At 42.5% G+C, this 14,244-nt stretch overlaps 2 protein-coding genes across 8 annotated transcripts in view; one reads left to right on the forward strand and one right to left on the reverse strand.

Annotated features, from left to right (window-relative positions):
* Positions 1–8,255, forward strand: part of fli1 (Fli-1 proto-oncogene, ETS transcription factor) — a 31,789-nt gene extending 23,534 nt beyond the window's left edge. For all 7 annotated transcript variants that reach the window (XM_084020404.1, XM_084020406.1, XM_084020403.1 and 4 more), the window contains 4 exons: positions 3,759–3,818; positions 4,581–4,640; positions 4,829–4,876; positions 4,998–8,255. In XM_084020404.1, the coding sequence (XP_083876530.1) occupies positions 3,759–3,818; positions 4,581–4,640; positions 4,829–4,876; positions 4,998–5,527 (698 nt within the window). In that variant the 3' untranslated portion in view covers positions 5,528–8,255. The remainder of the gene's footprint in view (positions 1–3,758; positions 3,819–4,580; positions 4,641–4,828; positions 4,877–4,997) is intronic.
* Positions 8,256–10,008: 1,753 nt separating this feature from the next.
* Positions 10,009–14,244, reverse strand: LOC311020072 (ATP-sensitive inward rectifier potassium channel 1-like). The gene is made up of 2 exons (XM_084019875.1): positions 14,105–14,244; positions 10,009–11,957 (listed from the first exon to the last, which is right to left on the reverse strand). Exon 2 carries the CDS (start codon positions 11,937–11,939, stop codon positions 10,818–10,820), a length of 1,122 nt encoding a protein of 373 aa, XP_083876001.1. The 5' UTR covers positions 11,940–11,957; positions 14,105–14,244; the 3' UTR covers positions 10,009–10,817.

Here is a 14,244-nt window from a genome sequence, read left to right on the forward strand (position 1 = left end):
GTGGAAACTGGCTCAAGTCACAGTCAGAGCGAGGCCTGGAAAAATGAAGGAGGTGGTGGGGGAGAGAGGCGGCTCTGTGTGTGCACATTAGGGTCCGTGTTTGCGTGGCCGTCCCGCCCTGAGTACCCCCGACCACTTTGGGCTTTGTACATTTTACATTCTGCTGCCTCTTCCGCATTTCCACTTCCCTACCATTCACTCACTCCAAATAGGCCCACAACGGAGTACCTTTTTTTTTTTTTTTTTTTTTTTACTATTCTGAAAACCTTGAATTGTCTCCATTCTTGCTTAAAATGCTAATAAAAAAGGGAAAGTCGATTCGCTGCCAACAACAACACCGAGGGAATCTAAAGGCTGTGGATGAGCCCACATTGCCGGGCATCTCCTCCAGCCAATGCCAGCTGGGTTTCGCTGCCATTGTTTTCTTTTCAAATTCCAAAGTTGTCTTTCGTCTGACTTTTATTATGTTTCTACTGCAAGCCTGTTCGTGCACCATTCTGTCCATCCTCATCTTTCTGCATCTCAATAATGTCTCTCTTTCTGTGATGCCCTCACCTTCTCTCTCTCTCTGTATCGTTCCTTCATTCGTCTCTGCTTCTCCCCCCGCCGTCTCTGTTTGTAACCCCTCTCTGCACGTATGGAGGTAGCCCCGTTGTGTTTTTTTTTCGGGGTGGTGGAGAGTCGATGGAGAGGGGGGGCTGGCGGTGAGCAGAGGGGAAAAAAGGGCCAGTAAAACAAAGAGAGGTTGTCTGCAGGCGAGGCAGGCAGGAAACGCAAGTCTCCCAGGACTCTCCCCCAGTCGCTGCTCCTTGGCTATCCTGCCGGCCCACACCAGATTGAACCTGACAGCCCCGCTGAGCCACGGCAGCCCGCTTGTTATTTGTCCCTCTTCTCCCTCCTTTTTTTTGTCTTTCTCTCTATCACTCCTTTCTTTCATTCTTTTGATCATATCTTAATGTATGCACTTTTCTTTTGCTTTATTGGGTGTGCATATCATTCATTTCCCCCCATCCTTGTGTTTTAACCCCACCACTTTGACGCTTTGAATATCCCGGTTTTCAGGCATGGTGAGTCTTAGTCGTCAGAAATGGGCTCTTTTTGCTCCAAAGCCAGGGGTTAAAAGTTGAAAAGTCAGAAATTAGCAAAGAGACCAAGAGGTCCGTGAGCAGCAGGAAGTCTTCCCATTGGTGGGTATTCTCCTCGTAAGGAAAGGGAAAACAAGGCAACAAAACATCCTTTGGAACTAGCATAAGACACATAAGTGGATTTGAAGTGTTTTTGCATTTTCATTGGAAGATTCTGAAGTTAGTAGAACAATGAAACACTTATGTGGCACAAACATTGTCTTTTTTTTATGGTCGCTAGATGTGAATTTGTCCTGAACCACAGGGGGGCACTGTGGTACTGTGTTTGGAGATGGCAATGCTGGTGGGAGCTGATGATGAACGTGGTGTTGATGTCACTAGACGCCCCTCTGGTGCGGCTGGATGAAGTTATGAGTCGAGATGAGACACAGATCTAAATCGTGTGAGGACGTTAATTCATTTCCGACACATTAATGCTGAAAACCACACCGCTTTTATGATAAATCTTTAAATCTTTAAAACCAAATTGATGGGCTTTTCAAATAATTAACATAACTCAGATCTATAAAGTTTAGATGAAGACAGGGATGTATATTATGCTGATTACAGTACCTTTTCTTACATGATTGCCAACTTATCAGCATGTGAGTTATTTGACTGCAGCACGGTTGAGAACAATTTGCAAACACATAAATATTCATGTCCGGCACCTACGCAGGCAAACACACACACACACACACACACACACACGAGAAATGTCAAAACATATTCAAATGATTCAGGTTGATAATTCCTGATGCATACAGGGTAAAAACACAATGCTAATCTAATGTTTGAGATGAGGACCCCATGCTCTTGAGCTACGCTTCATATTTGCACTCCTATAGTTGCAGCAGGTTTGAGTCTTGCACACTCTCCTTCTCTGTTATGTTTTTGCATTTGCGAAGACAGAAAAACTGGTACTGCTAAACTATAAGTGCATGCCACTCAAAACGAAATGCCTGTGTGTTTGGTTTGCTAAAGGATGCCAGTGAAAGGGCACACCCATTTATTGATCACCGGCACCCAGAATGCACATGTGAAAACACTTGTAACTAATTAGATGACTTAGCAATCAGCGCTTGGACACAATACATAGGATTCAGGTTTGCTCCCCATAATGAAGTCAGAGGACTTTTAATTGAAATTTAGCCTACTATGTTTTAGAATACAGTGACAATGTCCACTGTCATCTTCAGTTAATGGAATAAGAGGGTAAAATAATATAATACTAGTAATAGATATCAGCATGAAACGTACCCAGTGAATTACTTACATTACTGTGATAGAGATAGATAGATAGATAGATAGATAGATAGATAGATAGATAGATAGATAGATAGATAGATAGATAGATAGATAGATACTAAGCACATCAGTTGGCACAGGAGCTTTTTATTTGGTGTCCATGGGTTAAGCTGTGATGCAAATATACCAGTAATGGAAGACTTTTTATATATATATATATATTTTGTGTATGTTTTTGGTATTTGTGTAGAGTTTTGACAAAGCGAGCACTTCAGCAATAGTGTTGTAGCAATTGCAATAATAATAAAAAAATATATAGCAAGGATTCAAACCACCAACTTTGATTGTCAATAACGCCCCTTCTCTAAAAATCTGCCTGGGCTGATGGGAAATGGGATTGCCTCTTGACCTTCTAACAGCTGGCTTATCCCAGCAACAAGCACTGTCATCGCCGCTACTCTGCCCTCTGGGAGAAACTGCTGACAAAAAGATTTGCAGATCACGATAACACTGTGAATAGCATGTTGCACACACAAAAAACAGTGTAAACCATATCTAGCTACAATACGTGTTATATTCACCTGTATTCTGGCCGCCGATTGAACTGTTTTAGCCTGCAATAATACAAACCATCCAGGGTCCTTGGCCAGGTGTGCTGCGGGCGAACGGGGGGGTGTTTTTTGTAACGTTGCCAGGTGAAAGGATACATCCTCCATTTTATCTGCTTGCGTCAGGGTGATTGATTGTTACTGGAGGCTGGCCAGCTTCACACTGGTTTGAACGGCAGACACACAGAAGGTAGAGCTCCTGCAAACCGGGCCAGTTTGGCTGTTTGTCAAGGTTTTTGTAAAAAAAAAAAAGCCGCTTGTGTGGGAAGAGGGGTGAGAGTGAATATCATGTGTAGGCATTGTCTACGTGTGTGTGTGTGTGTGTGTGTGTGTGTGTGTGTGTGTGTGTGTGTGTCTGCTGTTGTTCGTTATTTTGCATCAGTCCTTTTATTTGTGGTCTGGGTGTTGCAAGCTGCTCCACCAACTGTGCTCTGTTGAAGATTGTGCCATCTACTGTGTTTAAATGATCACAGCGAGCCAAACAAAACCACATTACCACATCCAGATATCCTGTGAGGAGCATTGAGAGCCGTGTTTTGATAGATTTATCGATGCCACTTGGTGACTGGTCTCCCTGTTTTTGCTGCGACAGTCGCAGTCCTTTGATAGGCCGCGGCTAACTGTAGTCACATAGACACAGGGACATTTAGAGATCTCAATTTGACTACAGAATTCAGGGAGGAAAACAGCTACAGGTGTATTGCCCACCCTCTTTAAACAAAATGGATTTTCCCAAGTACTCAAACCGTGTCTTCTATTCTTTCCCCCTTTATGTCAGACCCTTCATATGATGCTGTACGGCGGACAGGATGGTCAAACAACATGCACAGTGGCAAAGGTGAGGACACAAGAATGATTACACACTTTTGACATGACAATTCTAGTAAGTATGCATGGCTGTCACCCTGTGTGCTGAACGTTATCATCTGGCAACGCAATTTCTGAAACAACATATTTGTTTAAACTCGAAGACATATACACAAAATATCTTACATTTCTTTCTATAGTCTTGCATGAGGTTCAACGCTTCATTCAAAACTATAGAAACTCTGATGTGCTAAGTACAAACTGCTATTATCTAGAGTCCTTGGCATTTTCATTAGCATGTTGTATGTGTATATAGACTATGAACAAAGAAGGCAATGGAGAAACAAACACATTTCTATGTTCAATACTCACAACAGTATCAGACACAATTACTATTTTCTTGTATTGCCCTACAAGAAAATACAGAATATTGCTGTGCACAAAGAGCAATGAATCCTATTTATAATGTTCAAGCTGCGATTTCGAAATCACATAATAGGTTAAAGGTGTTTTTACAGGTTATTTGCAAATGCTTTTTTCAACCTAAGACTCCATCAGACTAGGGGCAGCACCAACATCCACAGAGTCTTGACGTGTAGGACGGACTTCTAACGATTACAGCTGCTGTTGTCAGAGCAGAAACTGTTAGAAGTCAGTCCATTCGCCAACTACTGCCTTATTTGCTTTGGCCTTCAATGTGTGTAGCCTGGTTATCTATAGCCACCCTACTTGTCATGTCTCTCGCTCTGTCTCTGTTGTCTTCCACTGATTGTGTGTGTCTCTCTCTCTGCAGGGTCGCCAGTGGTCACTCAGAATGTGACCAAGTCCACTGAGCAGCCTAGACCTCAGCCAGGTAATGGCTGACCTGGTTTCTTTTGTGAGCTTAAAGCCAATATGTCAGCATGGATAGCAGCTTCCCTTTGTGCCGCTCTGCTTGTGGCAATTGTTTTGTTGTCTCTGTACTAATAAGTGTGTTTCACATACTGTTATATCACCACACAAACAGCGTGGAGACCAACAATGCTCTCCTCTTGTCCACAGATCCTTACCAGATTCTGGGACCCACCAGTAGTCGCCTTGCCAATCCAGGTAAGAGTTGTAGCACACTTAGGTCCCTTTTATGCAGAACTCGCTGGATAGATAATGGGTTGTCCAATGATGATGCTGAGATTGATCACTTGTTTGTATGTGTGTGTCTGTGCACCAACAGGTTCAGGTCAGATCCAACTGTGGCAGTTCCTCCTGGAGCTTCTGTCCGACAGCGCCAATGCTGGCTGCATCACCTGGGAGGGCACCAACGGCGAGTTCAAGATGACCGACCCGGACGAGGTGGCGCGGCGCTGGGGCGAGCGCAAGAGCAAGCCCAACATGAACTACGACAAGCTGAGCCGTGCGCTGCGCTACTACTACGACAAGAACATCATGACCAAGGTGCACGGCAAGCGCTACGCCTACAAATTCGACTTCCACGGCATCGCTCAGGCGCTGCAGCCGCACCCCACCGAGTCCTCCATGTACAAGTACCCCTCGGACCTGGCCTATGTGCCTTCCTACCACGCCCACCAGCAGAAGGTCAACTTTGTGTCCCCGCATCCTCCATCCATGCCCGTCACCTCCTCCAATTTCTTTGGACCCACCACTCCATACTGGAGCTCGCCCACTGCAGGCATCTACCCCAACCCAAACGTCCCCCGCCACCCTAACACCCACGTGCCATCCCACCTGGGTAGTTACTACTAAACTCCACACTCCGACCAGCCACTGGCCATCTAAAAACCCTCCCCTTTTTCCCGCAAAAAGAAAATCCACAATTGCTGACCTGCACTCCCAATGACGCTGAACGGATGAAGACTCGATAGAGGCGCTTGTCCTCTGAATAAACCTCCTTAAAATGAAGGATGATAAAATTGAAGGAGATTTTTTTCTATGTTTTTTATTTGTAAGAATCTATAAACAACTGGATATGATGGTCCAAAATGGAATACTACTTACCTTTACCAGACTAGCAACTATTTGTTTTTGCTTTGTGGCCACGCCTGTGCCTTTTTTCTTCCCCCATCCTCTTGATGGCTGCACCTATGGGTGTCCTTTCCAAAAACCTCCCCCTAACCAAAGCAGGACAGGAGAACAACTCCGACTCCCTCCTCGCCACGCTACAGGACCAGACATGGGCCTATTATTTATGGGTCTCAATACATCCTCCTCAGTACAATATGTACATTACACCTTTAAGCATCTGCCTTTCCTGCTTGTCTACAGTCTCGTTGGGGTTTCTCATCCCACTGTCTGCTCGTCTGTCCACCTGCATCTCATTATGTGCACGCGGAAAAGGCTTCTGGAATTCGCTGGACAAGAAGGAGCTCTCGAAGAGTCAGACTTTTTCTCAGCACTGAATGAAATTTGGCAACTGGAATATGCCATTCACAATTTTATTTATCCTCCAAACTGGAAGGCTAGAGAAGAGTTAAAACGCCCGGAGAAGGACGCGCTGTATGTTTTGCTGGCCTGGGTCAACTTGGTAAAAACCACCGAAAGAAAAAAAAAATGCTTTTTGGTGTGTTGTGTGCCGTGTTCAAGATAGGGCAACATGCCTCCAATGTGCTGGGGAGGCTCAAGATGTAATTGAAGCAATTTGCAAGAATAATTCAACCCAGGTCAGATGTTTTTCAGGGGGCCACACACTAGGCTGTTAAATGTTTGCCATGTTGTTGCCTTTCAGCCATGCTATTTCCAGATGTTGCTCGACCATGTCAGTATTAATGTGAATGTCTTCTGGGTTGTGAAAACACACGTAAAAAATCGGGGGTGACACCCTGCAGCAAAATCAAAATTTGTCAGATGTTTTTATTTTCCTTTATTTGCTGCACCGAATCCAAATCATGAAAGTGCCTTTCTTTTGTAGATATGAGCTCATCAACGCAAAAATACACAATAAGACTGTATTTTGTTTGGATGTTTTGTTGTTGTTGTTGTTTTTTTCCATCCAAAGTGCCTGACAGTGTATCCAGTTTTACTACACCATGAGAAACCTTACCCTCACAGTGCCTTAACTGCTGTTTTATACCATATATTTTCTTTTCATTATAAGACAAAACAGCATTGCATTGTCAAATGGCAAGATATGCAATCATCATCTCCGTGGCTCACCGGAAAATCTGACAATTTTTGATTTTGAAGTGCACTCTGTCAATAATGGCTGCCACAGTGTCTCCTTGTTCTTTGTAGGCCAGTCGGGACTGTCTAGGTCAGCACAGAGAAGTGGCTTAGCAGTAAGTCATGTTAATAAGACAGTAGGTTGCATTTTACCAGGGCTGGATCCCAGTTTGAGAGCAGCATGTGTGTTTGAATGTTAGTTTCTCACTGATCTAAAGTCCAGCAAAATGCACACGAATCTCAAGTCCGAATTTCATCACCATGTCATAGCATCATATCAAAAAAACATATCCATCTTCAGGTGTTCAAAGCTGTTGATAGCAAAAGAAAAAAGTATTCCTTTTTAGAGTAACTGAAATGGACACTTGAAAATAAATTACTTGGGACTAAGTAGTTTATCGGAGAACAAAAACCAATAAAGTATGACGAGATGAAACAAAGAAATCCTCAGATTCGCAAACGCTGTGCGTTTGTCAGACCTATTTTTTATTATTTTATAAGCATCAGTCAACTAGGCATTAAAGCAACTTACTGTATAAATTATGCAGAGTTATTTTCATATGTGACACAGTATAAAAAGTCAAGAGAATTAATACGAGTTGACCTCGGTCAAAAATGCAAACCTTTTAAGTCCATTTCTGCTAAGTAGTTTGTTCAGCATTTTAAGCATTTTTTTTTTATATATATATATATATATATGTACATTTGGGCAATACATTTTTAACATTTTGTGATGGTTATTATTTCTGAAATTCGGTTGTAACACCCTAAGTGTCTTGTATTCCCAAAAAACCACAAATGCCTGCTTGAGTCAAAACCCAACTGCCGGGGATTCCTTTACTTCATATGCAACATGTGATTATGATGGACCTTTTTCCATTGTCAATCACTTTTTATGCCAAATAGCCCTGGAATTGATTGCTTTTCCTGTGCGTTAAATAATTTCAGGTATGTTATGCAAAACAATACAAACACAGTATTAATACCCACAACCAGCTTCTCCTGAAAGTTCATAGCTTTAAAAGAACAAATAAAAAGGGAACATTTTCATCATTTGTAGCATAAAGAAATTATTCTAATGTACCCTTAACTTCCATGTTCCACAAGCATTATCAATGAAAAGGGATCTGTGCTACTTCGTATATGCAATGTATTTTGGATATAAAATATATATATATATATGTGTATAATTTTGCAATTAACCAATGTATTATTATTATTATTATTGTCATTCCTGCAATGTATGAAGTAATACCTTTTGAAAAAGGGCTTTTGTATAGGAAAATGTGACAAAATAAATGTTTTTACCTCTTCAGTTCTCCTCCCTTGCCTGCCTGTGGCCTCTCCAGATGAAAACACAGTTATTGCATTTTTTGTTTTTTTGTTTTTTTTGTTATTGTGCTATTTTTGAGAAACCAGATGTACAAACGTAGTATAATTATAATGGTGGCTTGCACATTGCGTCACAGTTCTGGCAGCTCATTACACATTATTTCTTTGTGTTTCGCTGGAAGTATTTACACCTGCATTGTTATCTGCATTAAGATAAAAAAAAAACAAAGCAGGCATTAATTCTAACAAAACAATATCGCACTACATATTGTTACTGACAATGACTTGTAGCTTTCCAACCTAAATCCACACGTTTAAAGGAGGACGTGGCTGTTACAGTTTGTAGTTGGGGAACTTAATCCTGAAAGGCTTGTTATCTGATTGAAATATAACCACATTTGTACACAAACTAACCATGACAAGGTATCAAATGTCGTGTCCTGTTAAGAGAACACACACACAGTTGCTGGGATATTAGTTACTTAATACAACAGCAATCATACCTTCACAGAGGTTATAAAGTTCAGTTTTTGTTTTGATTGTTTTTATTTGCTTTTAACTGCTAAACCTAATTTAACCTTTTCATCACTGGAGTCTGTAGTTTGCGGGTGCTGTTTAACACTTCATTTCCCCCCACCTTGATTCCTGCATATCAATGATGAAGATTAGCATTAGTACCTGTTAAACCAGCAACCGAATGCAATTAAATACTGGTGGAAGGGAAAGGAAAATGAGGGGAGATGCACCGTTTTTGTGGGCTCTCTTTTTGTGCTGTCATTTCTCGCCACGACGATCACAAGTTCCATTTTGTCACCGCAAAAAAAAAAACGATGATAAACCGTGTTTACACCTGTTTCAGTTCTGTCTATCTCTCCGGTGTTTGAAACAGCAGATCATACAGGGTCACAAGCTGTGAGCGAGGGAATTGCAGGTGCAAAAATCACCAGTTGGTGTACGTCAATTTGAAAGTCTCCTCTGTATTTCAGCGAACACAGCTTGAAATGATAGGTGTTGGTCATTTAACAACCGGTGTGTACCCATGTCTGCGTTAAATGACAGCCTTGCAAATCGCTCCCTTAGTTTGCACTTAGACAAAAATATCCATCACGGACGCAGCCAACGGCCATCAAGGGACAGTTGAGGATTGGTTTTTCACATTAGACTATGTCTGCGAGGCATGTATCATCCTTATGCTGTTTAGTCATTTCACATAATTTGTCAATAATGTTCACAATGTTTTGCCTGAGCCCTGCTTATTACTACGCGGTTCATTAGGGAGATCAGTCTCCACCCAACCTATGAAAAGGTTCATCTGCAGTTATTCCTTCGAAACAGAGAATTCTGGTTTCGTGTCTGGAACCTGCAGGCAAACTCACGTGCGGCAAGCAACACCTCTTATCTCCCAAACACTTCCACTCGGTTGTGTTTGGATTTCTGTTTGCTGTCACAACTTCACTTTGTTTATAGATGAAAAAGCCGCGATAGGGGTGGGCACCTGTCATCACACTGCTTTGACCTTTTTGATCACAGTCCTTATTTGACATGCAGGCTTGGTAAGGTACAGTAGAACATTTAAAAAAAATAAAAAAAGGACACAGACATTTTATTTTTTTATGCAAAAATAGCCTTTATTTCAGTGTATTCTTCCCCTGAGATCAAATACAAAAAAAAAGACTTAACAAAGACAAGTGATACTAGTCAGCGCTGCATGCAGGCATATTTTTAAAGTAAGTGTATAAGTGTTTCTTGAGAGCTTTGTTCTCTCACAATGTCTTCACTCGAGGAGAAAACCACAACTACATCTGCCCACTGTTTGCATAGAGCGGCCCCCAAGCCCAACCCCTTAGCTAGTGCCTCAATGTCTGAATAGTTAAGGGTGCTCTAATGGTTCAAGTCCAAGTGTCTCTTTGTGTACAGCAGCCTACAGTAGCATGAATTATTGAAAAACCCCTTTATCTTTTTTCCCACCCGTGACAAAACCGTGGCCCTGAAAACTGAAAAAAACTGGTCCTTCAAGTACTAAGATTTATACGCAATACATCAATAACAATACATCGGATTCATTTTTTTTTTCTCTTCATACTCGGTAAACCTGATGTGCAAGGCAGGTAAATTAGAAGCAGTCATCTTCATTTTAAGCAAGAATATGTACAATCCATGTGTAATCATTGGTGAAAAAACATTCTATTTCTGTTGTCGTATTGCAGCCTCACTCTCTTGCCTGACCTGGCCTCACTATTGAAAACAGGTTCCTTTTTTTGTCAGCAGACAGTGGAAGGTGTGGTTTTACATACAAATACATCACAATAAGTGTCCTGGCCCACCGACGGCTTTCTTATCTGTGTTAAACACAATAGAATAACAAATAAGTGGATTTTCTCTACTTCATATTTAAATGCTTCAGCAATGCGGCGTCTGGCATTAGGTAACCCCGCCCGACTCCAGCACCTCTTTGACCTTTAGAGACTTGAGAAGTCCGTCAGTGAGAGGCATTACCCTCTACCATTTCGCAGTTTCTGCCACTCACTGCAGCGCGCCCATTCCTTCACATCTTCGTGACGCTGGGGGGCTCGTTGATATCGATCACATCGAAGCCCTGGTTGTCCCGCCCGTCTCTGGAGTGGTGGTGGTGACCCTTAATGTTGTGGAAGCAGTAGGCGCAGTGCGCCGTGGCCACCGGCGCCACCTTGGAGAAGTTGGAGAAATCCACTCTGTACTTGCCCTCCTTGCTTCTTGAGATGATGGGCAAGAAGTTGTAGCCCCACATGATCTCCTGGGGAATAAAGGAGGTCCGGACTTGGCAGGCGGAGCTGGTGGACTCCGCCGTGCCGTCGAGGAAGACGACCAACTCAAACACTTGCTTGTGGAGCGTGTCCACCGCCATCTCGAAGAAGGGGCTGCTCTTGTCGATGATGTGGTAGAGCGTGAGAGGACACACGAAGAAGAGGTTGTCCTTCCCGGCGTCCACCATGAAGTCAATGTTCACCTGGTCCATGATGATTGTCTCCCCATCCGGCGTGTTTGTTGTCCTCAGCAGTTTGCCGTAGACCTGGCTTCCAATCATCAGGGTCTTGCGCAAGTTCGCCACTCTGATCGACAGCGAAAGAGAGCCGTTTTTGGGACTGATGACAGCCATGTCACTGAACGAGATGGTCTTTGCCCTCTTTTTGGGCAGAGAGATTTTGGACAGGATGACTCCACACATGAAGCAGTTGATGATGGCTCCGAGGAGGGACTGGATGATGAGAAGGGCAACGGCGCCCGGGCAGTGAGGGGTGAGTGCTCGTCCACCGTACCCGATGGTTGTCTGGGTTTCAAGGGAGTAAAGAAACGCCGTGGTGAGTCCCACAACGTTATCAACACACGGGGTGTGGTCCGAAGTGGGGTCTTGCCACGTCAGGTCTCCATTGCTGCGTGCAATCCAGTACCACAGCAGGCCAAATATAAACCAGCTGAGGGTGAAGGAGGCGATGAAGAGGAAGAGGACGAAACGCCAACGGATCTCCACAAAGGTGGTCCAGAAGTCAGCCAGGAAGGACAAGTGATTGCTGTACTTTATGTTCCCGTATTCGATGTTGCAGCGGCCGTCTTTGGTAACCAGTCTGGTACTGCGTCTGTTTCGCTCCACCATATAGTTCTGGAAATGTCTGTTCACGAAACCAGACATTTTCTACAAGCCCACGACCTATAAAACAATAAAACAAGCATCTAAGTACAGAGTACAACATTAGTCATCAACCTGCTGTTTGAAGCATTACTTTCCTCACTCAACTTTTGCAGCTCTAACAATGACAAAAAAAAAAATGCTGATAACTATCAGACTTGACATGGCATTTCAGGACTGTCTCTATCATTTAACCAGCCAGCCAGTTGAAGGCCTTCTCAACCTGACAATCACACGGAAATAGCCTACTGGAATTCACTAGAATGTCAAGATGACACTGCCAGGAGGTAGAGGTGTACAGGAGGATACATAATGTATTTAAACAGTCAGTGGTGTATAAGCTACAGTTTTGTAATGATTTAACCAAAAAAAAGGTAAACTGAGGGGAACATTGTTATGTGATTTCATTTTGGGGTATTTTGAGCATAATTTCATAATTTGCCTCGATACCGTGAATGGTGTTCTTGTTCTCCTGCTCCAAATGCTGCCCTCCTCTTCCCATGGTTACTTCACTGACTCTCACTCTGGATTCTGCATGTACAGCCACATATGTTCCAAGCTCCTCTGAGCCCGAAAGGCTATAATCATGGGTGGATGCAGCAGCACAGTAAAGACCTGAAAGTTAACAAGGAACAAAAAAGCTCCCGATGAAGAGCAAAATGCTTCCAAATTAACTGAAGCGTATCAAGCTCAAGGATCAGCTTTGTTTGCTATTGCTCTCAATCTTGCAGAAATAAACGTGGCATTAAAATAATTTGGGCACAGGCAGCTGTTCACCGGCATAACTATCTTTGAATTTATCCTAGCTCTGATTCCTCATAACTCTGGTGCTTGATGGATGGTAACTGGCAGCATTGGCCATGCAGAGGTTTCCAAACAAGTACGTCCTCTGTTCTTGCCAAGTCATCCAAACTACCCATTTGGATCGCGGTGTGCTTGTTAGTGAGTGTGAAGTAGTACAAAACGATCAGTGCAGGGAGTTTATGTTTTTGTTTTCAATCCTCAAAGCTCACATCCAGTCATTCTGCCAAGACGAAACCTGATAATCACCCCATGTGGCTTGTTTGCCAGCCTTAATCCTTTTGGAAGGAAACCTTATCATTAGGTCGGCAGGTTTTCCATACAAACGATGTGCTGAAATAATTTCAGGTAATTAGTATTTTGATTGTAAGTTTGACAAGGTAGTGTTATGCAATCACTTTGCATTGGAAAACAGCTTAGTTTAGGAATGGAAATGGCCAATGTGAAGAAAGTAACATCCTGATGGGAATCCACAGAATAATGGACACACAGCTTTAACCAGAATGACCCAGAGACAGTGAGTTTCAAACTCAAGAGTGATCAGTTTAAATGTAATAAATCAATCAAACTCTAACAATCACTGTAAACGCAATGCTTTGTGAGGACAATGCAGTAATACATTTGTTATTTTCCTTTTGAATGAGCATTTAATGCTATTCGTTGGCAAACTTTTGCTAGTCGATATGCACCAGCCCTGAGTCATTGCAATAAAGATCTTTCAGGTTTACAGCTTGGAGACTCTACTGTTGTTCCTACATTTAAATTTACCTTGAACACCTTCTTCCTGCATTTAAAATGCATACCTCAATACCTACTTTAATACAATAAAACAATAGTAGAAACAACTGAAAGCTATAGTGAGGTATAATGCTGCTTCTGCTGCATTAATTGCTGTTAGGAGTCACAGATGAAGAATGTTTGACTTTATTACCTTACGTATGTTACTTATATTATTCTTACCTTTATATCGCCGCAACTGTGTTAGGCTTATTCTACAGTCGGTTAAGAACAGCTGTGTTCCTAATATGCGTTATAAAAGCGATTTGTGATGGTTACGTAATTCCAGCTACAGCAGGGGTTTAGAAGTACTTTTGATTTAAAAGGAAGATTACTGTATCTCTAATGAGCCATAACGCCTTATTTTCAGTAAATGCTTTCTTTCATCACTGAGTTACATACCAGCTTCATGAGCTAAGGCATGGAATTATAATGTATTTGCCACTCCCTTTCCTTTCATTTATTCCTATTTCTTTTCAAGTGAATCACGTCTGAACTACTAACACTATGACATCACACTGACCATTTGTGATCAAGCTGATAATGAATTGCTTTAACACAGAAGTGGACTTTCTTCGATCCAAACTCACCTCTGTTATTTGAAGTAAAAGCAGTTTGATCCCCCCAAAAAAACAACTGAATGACGAATTGCAAAATCCAGCTGGAACCTTCTCTCGCCGTGTCTCCCTTTCTGGTTCACAATGCAGTGAGACAGTTTAGGTGTGTCCTC

This window comes from Eutrigla gurnardus (genome assembly GCF_963514095.1).
Source record: "Eutrigla gurnardus genome assembly, chromosome: 10".
Classification (NCBI taxonomy): Eukaryota; Metazoa; Chordata; class Actinopteri; order Perciformes; family Triglidae; genus Eutrigla; species Eutrigla gurnardus.